The sequence below is a fragment of the Lepus europaeus genome, chromosome 8, assembly GCF_033115175.1.
Source record: "Lepus europaeus isolate LE1 chromosome 8, mLepTim1.pri, whole genome shotgun sequence".
Lineage (NCBI taxonomy): Eukaryota > Metazoa > Chordata > Mammalia > Lagomorpha > Leporidae > Lepus > Lepus europaeus.
This window is the reverse complement of record NC_084834.1, coordinates 30,105,494-30,126,717: the sequence shown is the minus strand read 5'-3', so window position 1 is coordinate 30,126,717 and position 21,224 is coordinate 30,105,494. Positions and strand designations below refer to the sequence as shown.

General features: G+C 45.6%; 1 protein-coding gene across 2 annotated transcripts in view; it reads left to right on the top strand.

The window, feature by feature from the left end:
* The window catches only part of ARHGAP10 (Rho GTPase activating protein 10), a 357,364-nt gene that overhangs the window by 122,003 nt on the left and 214,137 nt on the right, over positions 1 to 21,224 (top strand). For both annotated transcript variants that reach the window (XM_062199520.1, XM_062199519.1), the window contains exons 4-5: positions 10,425 to 10,496; positions 21,080 to 21,181. In XM_062199520.1, the coding sequence (XP_062055504.1) occupies positions 10,425 to 10,496; positions 21,080 to 21,181 (174 nt within the window). The remainder of the gene's footprint in view (positions 1 to 10,424; positions 10,497 to 21,079; positions 21,182 to 21,224) is intronic.

Sequence of the window (21,224 nt, the reverse complement as noted above, 5' to 3'; positions counted from 1 at the left end):
TAGAGAAACATTTTTATCTCCTCCTTGGTTGTCCAATAGTCTTGCTCTTTTACTCTGAATGGGAAAGTTCTAGTGGACTCTGCAGTTGGCTGTCCTAGCATGTAAGGCGATGTAGAAGTATGGTTTGTTCTTGGGCTTCTCCCAGCTCATTTCAAACCCCAGAATCACAGAAGGACAGGCCCTCGGAGGTCTCCCAGACCAGCTTTCCCTGGGCTAGGTTAGCATTTCCCAGGACATGGTCCACAGACCCTCTTACTTGTATGTGTGGAAGGAGCAAGAGGTCACCGCCTTGCAGAGCAGCCTGGTCCTTTAGAGTTCTCAAAGTTCTTCCTGATAGCAAATGCAAACCTGCTTCTCTGTACCTCCTCGCGGTTAGACCTGGCCTTGTCCTCTTTGAGCTAATCAAGATGACTTTTTCCTTCTCCCACACAATACCTAGTTAAATAAATACAACATTAAGCTCCCATGAAACACCTATAGTTTTTTTTTTTTTTTTTTTTTTTTAACCTCTTCCTACCTCTTCCTGAACCGATTTAGCCTTCTGGTCAGGTTCATGCTTTATCCTGGTTGGAAAAGTTGCTCTTCAGATATGTTGATGTATTTCAGAATGGTCACTTTGTTGGGATTTGAACAGTCAGTGTAATGTGTGTGTGTGTGTATGTTCATTATCTTCTGAGTCGCTTTATAATTCCTTTAGTTCATGCTGAACTTTCAGGTAACTAGGATTTTTGAGGACTATTAGCCTATTATTAAACTCAGATAATTTGGGGCTTGTGTTGTGGCTCAGTGGTCTACACTGCTGCTTGTGATGCCGGCTTGCTGGTTTGAGTCCCAGCTGCTCTTGCTTTAGTCCAACTTCCTGTTAATGTGCCTGGGAAGGCAGCAGATGATGGCCCAGGTGCTTGGGCCCCTGCTACCCATTGGAGATTCTGTTGGAGTTTCTGTTTCCTGGCTTTTGCCCGGCCCAGCACTGGCTATTGCAACCATTTGGGGGAGTGAGCCAGCAGATGGAAGATTTCTGTCCTTCTCTCTCTGCCTTTGAAATAAAACAATAAATCTTTAGAAAGAGTCATGTAAATTGTTATGAAGACATCTTTGACACTTGAGCAATCACCTTTCGCCATTGACATCAGGTAGATTATTCATCCCAGGCAAATCCTGTGGCACAGGTTTTGAGTCCCTGTTTTTAGCTTGAGAGCTACTTGAGCTCTGATCTTCTCATCCGACAGTTTGCACTCCCTCCCAACATCTGGTCAGGTGCAAATACAGTAAATGTGTGTAAGAAAACTACAGGAGCAGATGTTTGGCATGGTTAAGATGCTACCTGGGATTACTGCATCCCATATGGCAGTGCCTGGGTTTGAGTCCCAGATCTGTTCCCAATTCCAGCTTCCTACTAATGTGCACGTTGTGAAGCAGCAGTGATGGCTCAAGTACTCAGACCCCTGCCGCTTCAATGGGAGACCTGGATTGAGTTTTTGGATCCTGGCTTTGGTCTAGGTGAGCCCTGTCGGTTCTGAGCATCTGGGGAGTGATCCAGCAGATGGAAAAAGCCCTGTCTTTCAAATAAATAAGAATTTTAAGAAAGATAATGCAAAATAAGAGTAAGTAGAACATTTTTAAAATTATCAATGCATGAGTTTTTTTTTTTTTTAATTTTTAAGATTTATTTGAAAGAGAGAGGCAGAGACAGACATCTTTGATCTACTGGTTCACTCCCTAGATGGCCGCAACGGATGGAGCTGTGCCGATCCAAAGCCAGGAGCCAAGAGCTTCTTCTGGGTCTCCCATGTAGGTGCAGGGACCCAAGGATTTGGGCCATCCTCTACTGCTTTCTCAGGCCATAGCAGAGAGCTGGATCGAAAGTGGAGCAGCTGGGACTTGAACATATGGGATGCTGGCACTGCAGGTAGTAGCTTAGCCCACTAAGACACAGCGCCGGCCCCAAATATTTTATGCCATGTCATCCAAGATGATTCTTTCAGCCAGGATTTGGCAAACTGTGGCTCATGGACCAAATCTACCCAGCCTCCTGTTTTTGTAGATGATGTTTTGCTGGAGTACCGCTCCACCATTCATTTATATTCTGTGTGGGGGCGACTCTGGTGTAGTGGCAGAGCTGAGGACTTGAAGTTGAGGCCACATGGCAGCAAAGCCTAAGGGGAGAATCACTAAATAATGAACATACTTACATTCATCTAAAACCTTTTCCGAGGCTCATTAGCACATGCATTTTGTGACTTCTTTTGGTGACTGGTGCAAGTATTTTTAAGGAAAAAAAATGTAGTTACATAATCTTCTATGTGTGGCTGTAAATCATATTCTATATTTATACTCTGAAATATTTCTAATATGTGAATACTTGAGAACCTTTCTCAGTGTTGTTACTTCCACAGTCTCTTTGAAATTGTGAAATTGTCATCACTGTAAATGCCTTCAGAGTTTTGGGGCAGTCCTGGATTTACTTGGTATTGATTTGTCTCTGGGGAGGAAGCATTATCTTTGGCATAAGGAGCGATCAGTAACATGTACTGCCAACAAATATTATATAACATTTTTGTGACTTGATGAAAGGAACTGAGGAGTTTCATGGTGTCCCTAGTCTATTTTGAGAAAAAGAAGCAAACAGTCCTGGTTGTCAGCCAGTGCTGCCTTAGTGCGGCATTGAGTGGCTGCTCCGTTCTTTTGTTCTCAAATAGGACTTTGAGGCTCGGTTCAGAAGTTACAAAGCAGATGTTTCTGAAGAAGAGCAAGTAGTGGATTTTAAGCTTTTAAAAGTATTTATGATTTTAAATCTTTATTTTATTTGAAAAGCATAGGGACAGAAATAGAGAGACAGAGCTCTTCCATCCGCTGGTTCATCCCTCAAGTGCTTGCAAAAGCTAGGGCTGGGCCAGGCTGAAGCCAGGAGCTTGGAATTCCATCCAGGTCTCCCATGTGGGTGGATGGCATGGACCCAAGAACTTGAGCCATCACCTGCTGCCTCCCAGGGTGCTTAGGGTGAGGAAGCTGGATTGAAAGCAGAGCAGCTGGGACTTGAATCAGGCATGCTGTTTTGGGTTCCTGGTGTCCAAAGTGGTGACTTTGCCACTGTCCCCAATGCCTACCCTAAATGTATTTTTAATTTAAAAAAATTGCATGCCAGAGATGGATATACTGTTATTTGTCACAACTACTTCTTTGCTTGTTATGGAAAAATCTGCTTATTGATCTGCCAAGAGAACGTTAGACACCCTTATATTCTTTCCTTGACTTGTGTTGGCCTTGGAGGTCAGGTGGATTCTGCACATGAGGACAACCACGATGACATCACATCGCTCTTGGGTAACTTGTGACGTCCTTTTCATTCACTCCAGAGTATGGAGTTTTGGGGTTCTTGTTGAAGAGGTGGTCTCTGTGTGCTGATGCCTATGGCTACTGTTATCAGAGCATTTCCTCTATCCTGTTCTGCCAGGCGCTACAGTCCACCAGGCCCCTCTAGCCTTCTCCTGTGATCCTCACTGCCTTCATCTGCTTCCATGACCTTGGCCTGCTTCTAGTTCCATGCCCTGAACTTGTTGGTTTTTCCTTCTCTGCATGGGGTGTGGGGGGACTTTCATTTATCCTTTGCCTGGAGAGCCTCTACCTCCTCCTTCTGGCTCAGCACTGCAGGATCTCCTTCAGGAAGGCTTCTCTGACCCAGCGTCTTTGCTCCAGTGTGCCCAGTAGATCTGTGAAGCTCGCCAGCACCTCAGATGATGGTATGATGCTGGTGTATTGACACCTGCTGGAAATACTCTCTCCCACGGTGAACCTAATCAGACCCCTCTCCCTTGGTTGCTGGAGAGTCCCACAAGGCTGGTGGATGTCTTCCTGTCCCAGGGGGCCTTCATCCCTGTCCAGGAGTGTTCCTGTTCCTCTAGGAATATCCCCTCTCCTATTTGCAATGATGCTTCCATTTGTTCTTTTTCTATCGAAACTTCTTCTCGTGCCCACCTTCTCTGAAGGACCTTGCCTTGCACTTGAAGGAAGAGTAACCATCTGATAGCAACTCCTTCCGCTTTTCTTCTTGACATCTGCCTATCTGTGTTGGCACCTGTTTTCTCTTTACTACTACTCTAAGGGAGGGAAGGCTCCTCACTGCTGTCATAGGTCAACTCTATGCAGCATCAGTATCCTGCTCTTATGTTCAAGACTTTGAATCGTCTTTTATTCCTTATAAGATTTATTTGCTTATTTGAAAGGCAGAGTGATGGAGGGAGGGAGAGAGAGGAAGCGGCATGGAGGAAGTAGAGGGAAAAGTGGAGGAGGAGGAGACGACATCTTCCATCCACTGGTTCGCTCCCAGATGCACACAACAGCCAGTCTGGGTCTCCCACATAGGTAGCAAGGGCTGAAATACAGGAGTCCTCATCTGCTGCGGCCCAGGGTGTGCACTGTTGGGAAGCTGGAATTGGGAGCCAGAGGTGGCACTCAACACCAGGTACTCCAATATGGGATGTGGGCATCTCCAGTGGTGTCTATAAACTGCTGTGCCAAGTATCCACCTCAGTATCTCATTTAACACAAACCCTTAGTCTATTCTCCTTGATGCTTTTCCTTAAGATTTTCCTGTTTCAATAAATAGTTTTTTTTTTTAAAAAGATTTATTGATTTATTTGAAAGGCAGAGTTACAGAGAGAGACAGAGATATGTCTTCCACCCGCTGGTTCACTCCCCAGATGGCCGCAATGGTTGGAGCTGTGCCAATCCAGAACCAGGAGCCAGGAGCTTTCCCCAGATCTCCAATGCTGGTGCAGAGGCCCAAGGACTTGGAGTATCTCCCACTGCTTTCCCAGGCCACAGCAGAGAGCTGGATTGGAAGTGGAGCAGTCGGAACTCGAACTGGCGCCCATATGGAATGCCAGCATTGCAGGTGGCAGCCTCCCCTGCTACACCACAGCACCAGTCTCTAAGTAGCAGAATTTTCTATTCAATTGCTCATGCAAGAAATCTGCAATGATCCTGGAAGTTTCCACCTCTTCCACATTCTGTCACCTGTTATGTGGACTCCACATGCAGGTGTCTTTCAGATCTGCCTACCTCTCCTTGTTTTTGCTGTCAGTACCTTTGAACCACTGCCCTTTCTTGCCTGTACCTCTAATCTCTCTTTCACAGAGCAGCCAGAACAGTCTTTAAAAGATCTATTGACCATTGTGTCATTTCTTTGTGGCATAATCCTTCTGGTGGGTGGCCGTTTGGCACAGTGGTTAAGTCACCCCTTTAGAAAACCCAAGTTTCGGCCGGTGCCATGGCTCACTTGGCTAATCCTCCCCCTGTGGCGCTGGCATCCCATATGGGCACCGGGTTCTAGTCCCGGTTGCTCCTCTTCCAGTCCAGCTCTCTGCTCTGGCCTGGGAAGGCAGTGGAGGATGGCCCAAGTGCGTGGGCGCGTGCATCTGTGTGGGAGACCAGGAGGAAGATCCTGATGCGGGCTTCGGATCAGTGTAGCTCCAGCCGTGGCGGCCATTTAGGGGTTGAACCAACGGAAGGAAGACCTTTCTCACTGTCTCTCTCTCTCTCACTGTTTAACTCTGTCAAATAAATAAGTAAGTAAGTAAGTAAAAGAAAACCCAAGTTCCATATCAGAGTGCCAGTGTTAAAGTCCTGGTTCCCCATCCACTTCCAGCTGCCTGCAAATACACATGAGGGAGGCAGCAGATGGGGTCCAAGTGGTTGAGTCCCTGCCACTGATGTGAGAAACCTGGATTGAGTTCCTTGGTCTTGACTTTAACCTATGACAGGCCTGACCATTGTGGGCATTTGGGGAGTGAACCAGCAGCTGGGAAATCTGTCTGTCTCTTTATTTGCCTTTTGAATAAATGAAAGTAAATAAAAGTTAAAAACCAAAGTTCTGTTGAACCCAAAATAAAAATGGGGGGCCTGGCACTGTGGCGTAGTGGATAAAGCTGCTGTGTGCTGTTCCAACATCCCATATGGGCACTGGTTCGAGTCCCAGCTGCTCCACTTCCAATCCATGTCTGCTATGGCCTGGGAAAGCAGTAGAAGATGGCCCAAGTGCTTGGGCCCTTGTACACACATGGGAGACCTGGAGGAAGCTACTGGCTCCTGGCTTCTGATTGGCCCAGCTCCAGCCGTTGTGGCCATCTGGGGAGTGAACCAGCAGATGGAGGACTGATCTCTTTCTCTCTCTGTCTCTGCCTCTGCCTCCCTGTAACTCTGCCTTTTGAAATAAATAAATCTTTAAAAAAAAAATGGAGTTCAGCATTTCCTGGCCATCCATCTCTCATCTCTTCCCACTAATTTTATTGTCCCTAATGCTCCAGTCATACTTGCCTTTTGATATTTGCTGTAACAGATGAATTGCTTCTTGCTTAATACTTTGCTTTTCTGGCTTTCAAGCTTGACACAATTTCCTTTGTTCTTTGCACCACTTTTGTCACCTTTCATATCTTGGTGAAGCTCCCGCCCTGAGCACATTTCTTATACCTCCTCTGATCACTTCTCTCAATGCCCCCACTTTTCCCCATTGGAAGGAATTACTAGAATTTGCAATCACATACCTACTTAACTGTCCACATATCCATTATCTGTCACTACTACTGAGCTTTTCCTTTCTTTAATGAAAATATCTGATAGGAGCTTCCTAGGAAGAGGGGTTATGTTGGCTTAAAGTTTAGGAGTGTCACAGTTCAAGGTTAGGTGGCTCCATCAGTCTGGCATCTGATGAGGGCAGAACACATACAGAGCGAGCGTCCAGGGTGCAGAGAGATACAGGGAGCACATTTGTCTTCCCTGTGGTCTTTCCAAATAATGCCATCGGGACTTGCCCCAGTGCAATCCAATCCAATTTCTTTCTAAGACACCACCTTTCCATACCATAATAAGATTATGCTTAATTAATTAATACAAGATGGGGCTGGTGTTGTGGTGGCATAGCCGCTGGGGTAAAGCTGCTGCCTCTAAGGCCAGCATCCCATATGGGTGCCGGTTCCTGTCCTGGTTGCTCTGCTTCCCATCCAGCTCCCTGCTAACGATCCGGGAAAGCAGTGGAAGATGGCCCAAGTGCCTGTTACTGTGGTTTTGTTCTGAGACGAAAAGTGTGCTGGGGGCAAGAGGCACAGAATCACCACGCAGACATCAGGAGTCGGGTGAAAGCAGGCCAGAGGCGAGCAGCCTGCAGACTTGTTTATTTCAGTTGGTGCAGCAGCTTATATAGCTGAGGCAGCCAATCCAGTCAAGGGGCGGTCTATGCCCTAACCAATCATTGCCTGTTGCCAGGCATGCTCCTTTGCCAGGTGGGTTCTGAAATCATTTCCTGAGTAACTGACACTTGCTTGCTAGTGCTATCTTGGCATGGCCTTCTCATTCCAGCAACTGACCCCTCGCCACCCTTATGGGAGACCTAGAAGAAGCTTCTGCCCTAGCCCTGGCCATTGTGGCTTTCTGGGAAGTGAATTAGCAGATGGAAGCTCTCTCCTTCTCTCACTGCTTCTCTGTAACTCTTTGAAATAAATAAATGAATCTTAAGAAAATAATAGTTAATATAAGACTTGGGGCATCAAGCCCCAAACATAGGCCTTTGTGGGGACTTACAAACTATTATCCAAACCATCACAGTCTTCCCTACTGGCAAGGGAAGAGGGATGTGTTTTTGTTTATAGTTATCGCCTATCATCAGGCAATAGATATGGAGCAAATATGTCTACTGCAGTAGTTTATTAAGATGGCTACTTTGAGCTCAAGAAACTCCACAACAACAAAATAAACAACCCAGTTAAGAAGTAGGCAAAGGACTTAAACAGGCATTTTTCAAAAGAGGAAATCTAGTTGGCCAACAGACACATGAAAAAATGCTCAGGAGCTCTAAGCCATCAGAGAAATGCAAATCAAAACCACAATGATGTTTTACCTCATCCCAGTTAGAATGGCTTTGATACAGAAATCAACAAACAACAAATGCTGGTGAGGATGTGGGGAAAAAGGTATCCTAATCCACTGTTGGTGGGAATGTAAGCTGTTACAGCCACTATGGAGGATAGTATGGAGATACCTCAGAAATATGAATATAGACCTACCATATGACCCAGCCATCCCACTCCTGGGAATTTACCCAAAGGAAATGAAATCAGCGTTTAAAAGAGTTATCTGCACCCCCACGTTTATTGCAGTTCAGTTCACAGTAGCTAAGATAAGGAATCAACCTAAATGTATGTCAGCAGAAGACTAGATAAAGAAATTATAGGATATGTACACCGTGGAGTACTACTTAGTAGAAAAGATGGCTACTTTGAATGTGGAAGTACCTATTGGAGAAGGTTCTCTCAGTGTTGTCTGTTGATGAAGCCTGGGCTCAGAATGTTATTTTGAATCCCTGTTCCTATCCTCTCTGCACTTGAGCAGTTATCATTCCCTATGATCTCAGCCTGTAATGCTGAGCTGACCTCTTTCCTGAATGTTAGTCTCCGTGGAAGGTGGTTTATATGTAGGTTTATTCAGGAACAGTAGTAGGCTAGATCCAGATGCAGAAGCTAAGCATGTGGCACCAGTGCTCATATAAATGTGTTAAATTAACCTGTGAGACATTATATGTAAATTGGATTATGTTGACAGTGTATAACAGAACTTCTTGTGTGCCAGGGCAGGGGATCTGGCAGTTGGGCTGAATAAGGCCCTTGAAATCATTTGATATGGCTCTGTTGAGGCAAGAGTAGGTGGGACATGAAATACAATAGATCTATAGCAGGCTAACTTTTTTTTTTAGATTAATTTTATTTATTTGAAAGAGTTACAGAGAGAAGTAGAGACAGAGAGAGGTCTTCCATTTGCTGGTTCATTCCCCAAAGTGCCGCAGTAGTCAGAGCTGAGCTGAGCTGAGACGAAGCCAGGAGCCAGGAGCTTCTTCTGGGTCTCCCACATGGGTGCAGGGGCCCAAGGGCTTGGGCCACCCTCTGCAGCTTTCCCAGGCACATTAGCAGGGAGCTGGATCAGAAGTGGAGCAGCCAGGACTCGAACTGACACCCATATGGGATACTGGCAATGCAGGCAGGGGCTTTAACTCACTGTACCACAGCGCCAGCCCCAGGCTAACTTTTAAGTTGGTGATTTTGTTAGAAATATCAAATGTTAGATGTTAGATGTTAGAAATATCCAAATTGTCTTTAGCAGAAAAAATGTTCTCCACCCCTGTTGGGTATGCTCTCCCATAAGAAGCTTGGGACATTCCGGTATTCCTGGCCTGTGCTGCAGGGTCCCTGTCCTGCTCTCGACTGTGGAGAACTCTTTGCTCTTGTTGTAGGTCACATGGTCTAGAATGGAGAGAGGATAAAATGAAATTATCAAATTATCTGGGAGATAATCCTTTCCCCTGGCTAGTTCCCGCTCTTAATTTTTCCTTTTAGACATGTTGCCCTAACTCTTTTACATCTGAGTGACAAATTCTCCAAGTGGGAGTGAGTAGAACCTGGGAAGGCAGCCTGGAGCCTGGGGTAGAAGCTGGAACTCTGAGCATCTTACATGTGATCATAGGCACTGTCTTAAAATATGAGTCTCTTTGGCATAGACCGTACATGATGGAACACTGCAAAGGTGCTTTTGGCTAATTTAAGAATTGCTGTGTTTTTTTTTTTTTTTTTTTTTTTTTTTTTCTGTAATTTTAAGCTTGGATTTTGGGTAGCTATTATCTAAAAACTAAAAGATAAATGCCACGTGGTTGTACAGTGAGTGTTTGGAGATGTTTTTCCCTTGCTGTTCTGGGTATTTCTCGGTGGCATATTTTTATTAACATGTTCTTGGGTGAGTAGTCCCTCTTATTTCCATTTTCTGCATATTCTAACTTGAAATGCCAAAATCAGTCAATATAAGAAATGAATATGGTTGTTTGTGGAGTTTGCGTGCGGCCCCTGTCATGTCCATCTCACTGATGGAGTGTTGGCCAGTGCGGCCCCGTATTTGCTCTGTGAGCCTCTTGCAGCTCTTCCTGGCTTAAGGTTAATTTTCGGGAAGGAGGGGGTGCTGGCTGTATTTAACTGAGCGGCTGCATAATGTAGTCTGATTACCAATAAAGGAATGTAATTGAATTTTAAATTTCTGAGGAGGGGGAGGAAAAACAAAATCTCAAACAGAAGTGTTCTGTTAATGAACGTGATAGACCCTTTGTTGTTGAAAGATGGCCTTGTTACTACCCGGTGGAAGCACACTGGGCCTGTGTCGCATCATTGGCTGTGTGCTCCACCTCCTCTTCCCTGAAAATATTTATGGGGTTCTCATGTTTTAATATATGGAGAAGTGATTTAATTGTTGCACTGGCAGGATGAAACAAGACAGTTCAATATGTTGTTGGCATTTTTGCTGGGGAGGGTGGACCAGGGTAAGCGAAATACTTAATGTTTTTCCTGTTTGGGGACCTAATACTCTATTCTTTTGTTGTCACTCATGTTTTCTAGGCACTAAGTGTCACCGAAACCCTGATCAAGCCCTTGGAAAAATTCAGAAAAGAGCAACTTGGAGCTGTAAAGGTTGGTGTCTAGTTGGAGTACACATGGAGTACACAGAGTGTGGCTGCCTCTGCGGCTTCAGGGTACGCTGCATTGGCAGCTGGCAGCTTCAGCAGAGAGACTGGAGTAAACCATCTGTTGTTTCATGTTTTAAATGGACTTTCTCCCCTTTGGGGGTTTGGAATTGAATACAAAATAAAAACACCTGGGCAGGGTGGTAAACCCTTTCATAATCCACTTTTGCTTCCTGCTTCCAGAGTTTTAAAAATATCTTTACTCAAACAGCACATTTGCTCTGAACAGAGGATCTTATCCCTGTAGGGGCTGTGGTCATTTCAGAATACACCTCAGTTTTATGGTAGAGTACAGCTTTACCATATGGTACAGCAGCGTCTCTAATCCTAAACCCTGATGCCAGTGACACTAGGAAGAGAATTTTAGGGTGTTGGCCTGGAATTTCCATCAGTTTAACAAGGGTTTATTGAACTGCTGCTGTGGGCCAGCTTGGTTTGAGCACTGTGTTTTGTGTAGTGCCTTTTGTGTGTTGCATGGTATTGAAGATGAGCAAAGCACGGACTATGCACTGAAGGGGCTGGGACTTAGCCAGGATTTCCGGGAATAATGCAGTGACTCTGCTATGGGGAGCATGGGATATATTTAGCAGCTTCTCAAGTTTGTAATCTGACTTTTGAAATGAACCCAGAGAAACAATTGGCACTAACCTTTCCTGAATTTTCTATCTGTACTCGAGGGATAAAAAAGTTGTATTTGCAGGTTGTTGGCCATTTTTGGCTTGGCCCTAGAAGAAGAGAATCATGTCAGTTTTGGGTAGCGAAGAGGGTTGGTATAGCTGTATTTTTCCCTCCCTATACCTGCAAGTGTGAGTGTTTTTCCTTTATCTTCCTGAAAGAGTCTATTGAAATCCCTTAGTACAAACATACATTGTAGTCTCAATAGCTGTAACCACGTAGATGGGCCCAAGGAGCTCTGTCTTCTTAGATAATACCTCCTGAATCAGTTCTCCTTGGACTGACTTGTTAAACTACTTGATCTTTCTTTTTGGTATACTATTTTACTTTTTTTTGGGGAAAGATCGCCAGCGAGCCAGAGAGTTGCTATCTGGCGGTTCACTTCCCCAAGTGCCCTCTATGGCCCAGACTGGGTTGGGCCCAAGCTGGAGCAGGGAGCTCAACCCAGGTCTCCCACGTGGATAGCAGGAATGCAGTTACTTGAGCCGGCACTGCTGCCTCCCTGGGTGTGCATTAGCAAGAGCTGGAGTCAGCAGCCAGAGCCACAAATTGAACCCAGGCACTCACCTGGTGTGAAGGTGTCCCAGCAGACAGCTTCACCACCAGGCAAGCTCCTGGCCCTGTTGCACAGTTGTAAGTGGAGAGCTGTGAATGGAGGAGGTTCAGACCACATGGGCAGTGCAGGTTGGTGGAGGCCCCCAGGCCTTTCTGCTTAGCTGCTTGCAGTGGGGTTGCCCCTCTGACTTTGCAGCAGGAGACTGGAGGGAGGGCAGGTTCCTCCTTGTGACCTTGGACACATAAGTGGCTTAGTTTCTTCCCTTTAAGAGGAAGCCCTGAGGGATCTGAATACCGCAGTTTTGTGATCCTGTTTTGTCTGATCCTGTCTCCTTGGGCTATTTTAAGGATCTAACACTGATTATCTGTTAATATTTCATGACTGGTAGTGCTTGTTCCATTTCTTATTTTTCTTATTTCAGTTGGATGGTGGAGAGGGAGGGCCAAGATTATATTATGGAAATGAAAAATCAGAATGACTTGACTTGTGTCTGTCTAGTTTTTATTTTTGACAGGCAGAGTGGAGAGTGAGAGAGAGAGACAGAGAAAGGTCTTCCTTTGCTGTTGGTTCACCCTCCAGCTGCGGCCGGCGCACCGCGCTGATCCGATGGCAGGAGCCAGGTGCTTATCCTGGTCTCCCAAGGGGTGCAGGACCCAACCACTTGGGCCATTCTCCACTGCACTCCCTGGCCACAGCAGAGAGCTGGCCTGGAAGAGGGGCAACCGGGACAGGATCGGTGCCCCGACCGGGACTAGAACCCGGTGTGCCGGTGCCGCAAGGCAGAGGATTAGCCTAGTGAGCAGCGGCGCCGGCCTGCTGTCTAGTTTTTTAAAAAAATGTGCTTTCCACCTCTGACTTTTAGAAATTTCTGACCTTGGCTCTTCTGTTGTCTGTCTCCTAACAAAGTTTCCCAGTTTCTGACCTTGTTCTGTTCAGAGAATATCCTGCAAGGAGACTTGCAAACTAATGCCTTTGTTAAAGGAGAAATACTTGTAATGGGTTGGTCCACACCTTTGGGTGTTTAGTGGCCACATTCTGTCCTTAAGCCCCGTTTATTTGGTTCTTCATTGTGCCTCTGGCTTCAAGTTGATGCAGAGCTTGTCCTGTGTTCTTGTTTAGTGCAGTGTGTGTTTTAGCTGTTGTACCCACTGATGTTACCTATTAGGAGCCAGTCATTGTAGGTCATAGGGAGAAGCATTTTTTTCCCCCATTAATTAATTTACTTGATTAGCAGGGGGGAGTGAGGGAGAGAGAGAGAGAGAGAGGGAGAGAGAAAGGAGAGTATATTCCCCATCTGCTGGGTCACTGTTCAGTTGCCCGCTGTGACCAGGCAAGGCAGAAGCCAGGAGCTGGGAACTCCATCTGAGTCTCTCATGAGGGTAACAGGGACCCAATTACTTGAGCTATCGTTGCTGCCTTTTAAGGGTGTATGTTAGCAGGAGGCTGTAACTGGGAGTGGGACTGGGACTTGAACCCACACACTCTGATAGGGGATACAAGCCTCTAAATCTTTGTTTTAGCCAGGGGCCAAACATCTCTGGGATAAGCCTTTGTTCTAACTGCCCGTTTTGCACTTGAAAGTGAATGGTAGCAAAAGGTGATTGTATGTATTATATGGGCAATATACAAACATCTGTCTCTTCCATTAGATTGTTAACGCTCTAAAAGGAAAAACCACATTTTTTTCCTTTTCTTTTTGTTAAGATTTATTTATCTACTTCGAAGGCTGAGAGTGAAAGAGAGAAAGAGATTGAGATCTTCTATGTGCTGGTTCACACCCCAAATGGGCATAACAGCCAGGACTCGGTCAGGCTGAAGCCAAGAACCAGGAAGGCCATCCAGGTCTCCGACATGAGTGGCAATGGCTCAAGTACTTGGGCCACCTTTCAGTGCTTTCCCAAGATGAGTTAGCAGGGAGCTGAATCAGAAGGAAGCAGAGAAGCCGGCGCCTCTAGGCTAATCCTCTGCCTTGCGGCACCGGCACACCGGGTTCTAGTCCCGGTCGGGGCACCGATCCTGTCCTGGTTGCCCCTCTTCCAGGCCAGTTCTCTGCTGTGGCCAGGGAGTGCAGTGGAGGATGGCCCAAGTGCTTGGGCCCTGCACCCCATGGAAGACCAGGATAAGCACCTGGCTCCTGCCATCGGATCAGCGCAGTGCGCCGGCCGCAGCGCGCCTACCGCGGCGGCCATTGGAGGGTGAACCAATGGCAAATAACCCATTCAAGCAGTAATTGTAGAAGAACCAGGAAAGAGGTGTGGTTGGGAAGTTTGGTAACTTTGAGTATGTGTGCTTCTTTAACACATGGTTCTATTTGACAAGCACACATTCATGGTCCTCTGTTAATCTCCTTACTTGGGATACTTTAAAAACGGCTAGCGAACCTAGTTTAGGTGGCATAACAGTGTTCATGTGGATACTTAAGAAAATCCTTAGATGGCATCAGAAGTTTTAGGTACTAGCATTGACCTTTTTATCTTCTCTTTCCTATTCTCCTCCTCCCATCTGGGAGTGACATGGCCCTTGCTTTTCTATGAAGCTCTTGTGGTTCTGGTCACTCCTTCTTTTCCCTAAGGTCCAGAAAGCCAACTAGACATTGACCTGTGCTTTAAATGCAATCTAAGCTGCGAGAAATCTGTGCATTCCGTCAGCTGGATTTTCTAAAAACTCCAAGATAGTCCCCACCGTTTTGTTTCCAGTTGGATATGCTCTCCTGGAGTCCTGTCTGCTTTGTGCTTATTCCTCTGTTTTGTAGGTTCTGTGCACTTTCTTAAAGTTTTTATTGTTATTATATTAAAAATTATTTGAGAGATAAGAACACGATTTCCCATCTACTAGTTTACTCCCCTAATGCCTGCAATAACTGGGACTGAGCCAGGCTAACATAGGAGCCAGGAACTCAATCCAGGTCTCTCACGTGGGTACCTGAGCCGTCACCTGCTGTTTCCCAGGGTGCACATCTGCAGGAAGGTGGAGCCAGAAGTGGAGCTGGAACTTGAACTCAGGCCTTCTGATAAGGGATGTGGCCATCCTGAGAAGCACCTTTACCACTGCTCCAAATAGGCACCCCCCTCTGATTTTTTGAGATTTAAAAGGCAAGATTTATTAGAGTCAAAGACCCAGCCAGAGCGGCATAGAGGGGGGCTTCCAAGAGAGGAGGAAAACTGGCAGCCTTATTTTATTTCTTTGACAGGCATTCATACTCAGACACACAGAACAAACAGCTAGGGGCTTGAGATAGAAATTGAACCCAGACCCTCTGATACGGGACTCGAGCACCTTGACTGCTAGGCCGAAAGCCCATCTCATGCATGCTGATTCTAACCTCTGAAACAAAACACCCATTTACCATAGCAAGACACAGGTTGTTCAATATGCGTTTATATCAACTTACTCTTAAGCCTTTTTTTTTTTTTTTTTAAATCAAGGCCTTTCTCAGTTCTTATCTCTACTTTTTAAAAAAGATTTGTTTACTTTAAAAGATTCCTTTATTTGAGAGCTAGACTTAAAGAGAGGAAGAGGGCTCCTATCTGCTGGTTCCCTCCCCAAACGACCTCAACAGTTGGAACCAGGAGCCAGGAGCTTCTTCTGGGTCTCCCACGTGAGCGCAAGGGCCCAAGCACTTGGGCCATCTTCCACTGCTTTTCCAGGCCATGGAGAGAGCTGGATCAGAAGTGGAACAGCTGGGACTAGAACCAGTGCCCATATAGGATGCCAGTGCCTCAGGCAGAACTTAACCTACTACGTCACAGCATCGACCCCAAAAGATTTATTTATATATTTGGAAGTCAGAGGTACACAGAGAGGGGAAAAGACAGACAAATCTACCGCTGGTTCACTCCCCAAATGGCTGCAGTGGCTGGAGCTGGGCCAGGCTGCAACCAGGAGCCAGGAGCTTCTTCTGGGTCTTCATTGTGGGTACAGGGATCCAAACACTTGGGCCATCTTCTGCTGCCTTCCCAGACAGTAGCAGGGAGCTGGATCAGGAGTGGAGCAGCTGGGTCTTGAACTGGCGCCCAAATGGGATGCCAGCATCACAGGCCACGGCTTTACTGCTTCGGCACAACATCAGCCCTGTCTTACCTCCTTTTCAGGCTCTTCGGCCTCTCTTGAGGAGTGTGCCACCTGTTCCCCAGGGTTCTACAGTACTTTGCTGGTAGGCTTCACTTGTCAGATGCTAATGAGGCTACAGGAAATGAATATAGGTACCAGGTCACTCAGGAGCCAAGTATGGTGCATAACATCTCCAAGAAACACCATCCTTGGGAAGAGTTTTGGTGAAAGAATTTCAAATGACTATTGCAAACATTCTGCCAATGGGCCTGGTTTGGTACAGTAAGCTGGCTGCTCCACTTCTGATCCACCTCCTTGCTAATGTGCCTTGCAAAGTAGTAGATGAAGACCCAAGTGACTGGGCCCCTGCCACCCACATGGGAGACCTGGATGGAATTCCAGGCTCCTGGCTTTGGACTGGCCCAGCCTTAGCCATTGTGGCCATTTGGGGAGAGAACCAGTGAGTAGAAGATCTCTCTCTCCCCCTCTCTCTAGCTCTGCCTTTAAAATAAATATGTAAATCTTTTTTAAAAAATTTGACCAAATAAGTAATAAAATAGTAAAAATCCATGACTCTTAATGTGAGCGACAGTGACTCAGATCTTTAGCTATTGTCTGCTGCTTCCCAGGTGTGTTAGCAGGGGGCTGGCTTGGAAGCATGAAGTATGAAGTAGCTGGGACTTGAACCAGCTCTCCAGTATAGATGCTAACATGCAGAGTGGTGGTTTAACCCACTGGACCGCAACGCCCAGCCCTCTTTATGTATTTCATGGATGTTATTAAGGAGTGCTTTGAGCAGAAAAGTGCTTATTAGAGACTTTCTTATGCATTAAGAAGTTTTACTTATTTTCTCAGATATTTGTTGCAATTTTCTCAACGTAGTTGGTTATTGTCCATACTTTAGAAGTTCTTATGGCTTTTTGCATTTTTTTCACTTAGAAGATCCTCCTCTGTTCTGAGAGCTGATGAAAACATTCTCTGTTATGGTTTCATTTTTTACTTGTGACTCTTTCAGTCCATCTGGAATTAATTTTGTTCGGGGTGGGGTTCTCTTTCTGTTTCCCAGTGTTTAAACAATGGTACTCACACCGTTGGTTGAGTAATGGTTTTCTGACCCAATGATTGGTGATGAGGCCTGCGTATATGTACTTTACTTCCGATGGTGTCCACAAGATCTGCGTATCTGAGTTGTGGTTGTCAGGTTTGTGAAATCCCTCAGTCACCCACACAACATGTGTCCGGTTTGTCCAGTTACACTATTTTCAGCAGTATCATTTATGTAAATTTTTTGGCATATGCAGTTTTACAACAGACTACAAGCTGGCTTCCTGTGAGTCATACTTAATCCGTAAACATAAATTTTGTGTGACTTACTCATGTTGTTAAAGTTTTAAAAAATTTATTGCCACCATTTAAAGATATTAGGTTTTCCAGCTGTTCCAGAAAAGTCGGGAGAGGTGGCTTAGAGGATCTTGGGCTAACACAGCAGGGACCAGGGGAGCAGGGTTTCTGCTGTGGCCCCTCTGGAGCAGGCGGGGCTGTCTGATTTGTCGTTGCCTCACCCATTTGTCAAGCCTTTCTTTTTCAGTCCTCTCACTCATTGTATTAGTGCCTGGCCCAGGCTCATTGGAGCTTGTCATGTCTGTTTTTTCTTTAAAAAGAAAAATATTGTTTATGTTGTATTTAACTCGATCCTTGATGTAGCTTTTGGGATGCTGCTGTTTAATTTATATTGTATGTGCAAAGGTACTTCAGCAAGTTCATGGGAAAATGGTATTAAAAAGTAATTTCATTTTGCTTAAAAAGAATTTGGAAATCTGTGCATAATTTTTTATAGTACACATATTCCTTGAACTTTCTGAAGATCCCTTATGTTTCCTGAAAGAAGAAAAAATACGTTCTATTCTGTATTAAAAGCTCTTTGAATACATTCTGCTTTAACATTTGTATTTTGTCAGGACAAGAAATCATAGGAGCAGAGAGAAACGAGATAATATTCTAGAATGGTGTTAAGAACAAATGTAAGAAGAAATCATTCTCTCAGTCTTAGGATTCCAAGACCAAACACAGTAGCGTTTGTTTAATACCATGTATGGACAAATGCATTTCTATTCTTGTTGGTGGGCGTGATGTTGCTCCCTGGCTGAATTCTGTCTTTAGCACCATGTTCTTTCATTTCCAGCTCTTACCCACATGTTCATTTGCATGCCCTGCGTTTGCTGAGTGTGCTGGGGGTGTTGAATGCTGGTTTCAGCATCTCTTCTTCCTTTGTCCCTTTCTGTGATTCAGATGAAAACAAATAAATGAGTAAAATATTTCCTGTGTTCTGGTACAAGTCTGCAAGGTGAGCAAACGTTGCTTGCTCTGTGATCTTGCTTTGCGGCCTGCTTGTGGTCCACGTGGAGGCCTGGCCTCTGTCCCTGTTGTGTTGGAACCTGAGAAGCTGAGTTTCAGAGAATGCCGGGATCCTCGTGCAGAGCTCACGGGCAGTCGGTGACCAGGGTTGGACGCCATACTCCAGTCATGTCAAGACAGTGGGGGTTTTGAGGTCATGGGCCATGTGTTTGCTTGAGTTTTACTTTCTGTGAGTCATTAAAATTGTTGATGAAAAACATAATAATGAAAAGCAGAAAAGAGTCACAATACAATGTTAATAACTTAGACAAAAAAAAAAAAAAAATAGTTGTAACCCCAGAAAAAAATCAGGGCAGCAAAGAAAAAGAAAGTGGGCCGGCGCCGTGGCTCAATAGGCTAATCCTCCGCCTTGCGGTGCCGGCACACCGGGTTCTAGTCCCGGTTGGGTCGCCGGATTCTGTCCCGGTTGCCCCTCTTCCAGGCCAGCTCTCTGCTGTGGCTCGGGAGTGCAGTGGAGGATGGCCCAAGTGCTTGGGCCCTGCACCCCATGGGAGACCAGGAGAAGCACCTGGCTCCTGCCTTGGGATCGGCGCGGTGCGCCAGCCGCAGCACGGCGGCCATTCGGGGGTGAACGAACGGCGAAGGAAGACCTTTCTCTCTGTCTCTCTCTCTTACTGTCCACTCTGCCTGTCAAAAAAAAAAAAACAAAACAAAACAAAACAAAACAAAACAAAAAAAAACTCCAATTTCAACGAAAGAGAGGATGATCCAGTAAGAGGGGTAGAAATAAAAAGACCTCTGGTTTGTTTCACTGCCTTTTCACAGAATCGTGAACCTACCAGAGGCTTGTCAGGATTTTAGGGTTGGACCTCAGGATGAGTTAGTACAAAAATGGGAAAAAAAAAAAATCCCTGATGTTTAGAAAAGTTAGGTTTATGTGTTGTCTTTTTTTCTTTGTAAAGACTTGTGCAGCTGGTTGTAATCCAACTTGGATGAGGCATGGGAGAAACACGAGTTCCCAAGTCTCTTATCAGCGAGGGCGAGGCAGGCGACAGCTAAGGGTGCTCTGGGCCACTGAGAAAAACAAATTCCAGAACCCTCCGCTAGTCTCGGTGTGTTTCTCCTTTTCGCCTTCTCTGCCTCCGGTTATCTCCAGCCTTGCAGCAGGAGACAGGGAAGGGCTGTCTGGGGAAGCCGAGAAAAGGAAATCCCAAGCTTCAAAAAACCTTCAGGCTGGGTGCAGATAGCGATGACAGCCAGATGGCCAACACACCGGGTGATTTCAAAACCACACCAAGGGCCCCTCGCCCAGGACCAACTCCCCCATTATCTTCCAGGACTGGGCTCTCAGCCTCATTCTGAGCTTTGACCCTTGGCCTGCTTCTACCCTCTGAAGATGTAGACTTCGTTGACCTGTAACAAACCTTAGCTGTACACTTGGTGTCGGTGCAAGCCTCATTGAGTATCTGGTCCTTGCCTTTCTTCTCTGGGCGCCCAGAGCAAGGGGATTAACTTGGGGCCTGTAGGTGTCCTGGCTGAAGGATGTGGCATACTGTCCCTGCTTTCCAAAACTACAGTCTCATTAGTGGAAAACCTAATGAAGACACATGCAAAGGAGTAGAGTTAGCATTCTTTGTTTCGTCTTGGCATAAATGGAGAGAACTATACCACAAAGGGCCGGAATAGTTGACTGTTTTTGCTTTAGAAAAGAAAAGTTGGAAAATGTAGAAGAGAATGTTCCTTTCCGGGCGGTGGTGGAGGGTTGGAGACAATCTGAAGTTCGTGGAAATGTTATGGCTTACCGTGCTCTGTTGATGCTCAGAAATGCTGGTGAAACGTCGAAGTGGGTGCAGCTTTACGGGAGGCTGTCTTCTCTGCTTTCAAAATCTTGGTTACTCGTCTTCTCAGAAGGCTTCTGTAGCTAAAGGGAATGCCAGCTGCAGGCTCGGTATCTGAGAAACACTTGCCATGTTAGCCGGGGTCTCGGAGTGTGAGAGTGGGATGGAACATTGTAGGCCTGGTGGTCCTACGACACCTTTTTTTTTTTTTAAAGATTGATTTATTTATTTGAAAGAGTTATACAGAGAGAGAGAGAGACAGAGATCTTCCATCCACTGATTCACTCCCCACATGGCCGCAACGGCCGGAGCTGCGCTGATCCAAAGCCAGGAGCCAGGAGCTTCTTCTGGGTCTCCCACTTGGGTGCAGGGGCCCAAGGACTTGGGCCATCTTCTACTGCTTTCCCAGGCCATAGCAGAGAGCTGGATTGGAAGTGGAACAGCCGGGACTTGAACCAGTGTCCTTATGGGATGCCGTCACTGCAGGCGGTGGCTTTACCAGCTATACCACGTTGCCAGCCCTGACAGCTCCTTCTGAATGGTGCTAGAGAAGCACTGGGAGGTTCTGGCTGTAGGATCCTAGTGTTCTGTTCATGTTAGGACATCTGGGGAGAACTTCCTGAGATGTTTTTCACACAGTGATTCTTAGGATTTTTTTTTTTTAAATTTAGGACAAAACTTAGTTTTAAATGAATGCCATTTCTATGCCAAAATCTAGAGCACGTTTGCTTAAGTCTTATGTTTTTCTCGTTATTTATTTATTTATGATGTGTACCAAGTGACATTGCATTACCTCTTAATACTGATGACGTATGAAGAGTTGAAAAATTACATGGGCTCAGAAAAAAAAAGTCAAGTATCTCTTCAGTTCTGAGGCTGTGCTGCTAACTACTGGCCCAGTGTGGCCTGGGAACAGATATATTTTTCATAGAGTTGCATCACATTCCGTGGTACTTCACTTTCAGATATTTGTTGTTTTTAGCTTCCCAGTGGATGAATTGTGTGCCTTTTTTTTTTTCTGTTTAATCATAGTTGTCTATATTTTCTGATTCACAGGAAGAAAAAAAGAAGTTTGACAAGGAGACAGAAAAGAATTACAGCCTAATTGATAAACATTTGAATTTATCAGCCAAAAAGAAGGACTCACATTTACAAGAGGTATTCTTTTTTTATGAATTTATTTCCAAAATTTAATAAGCAG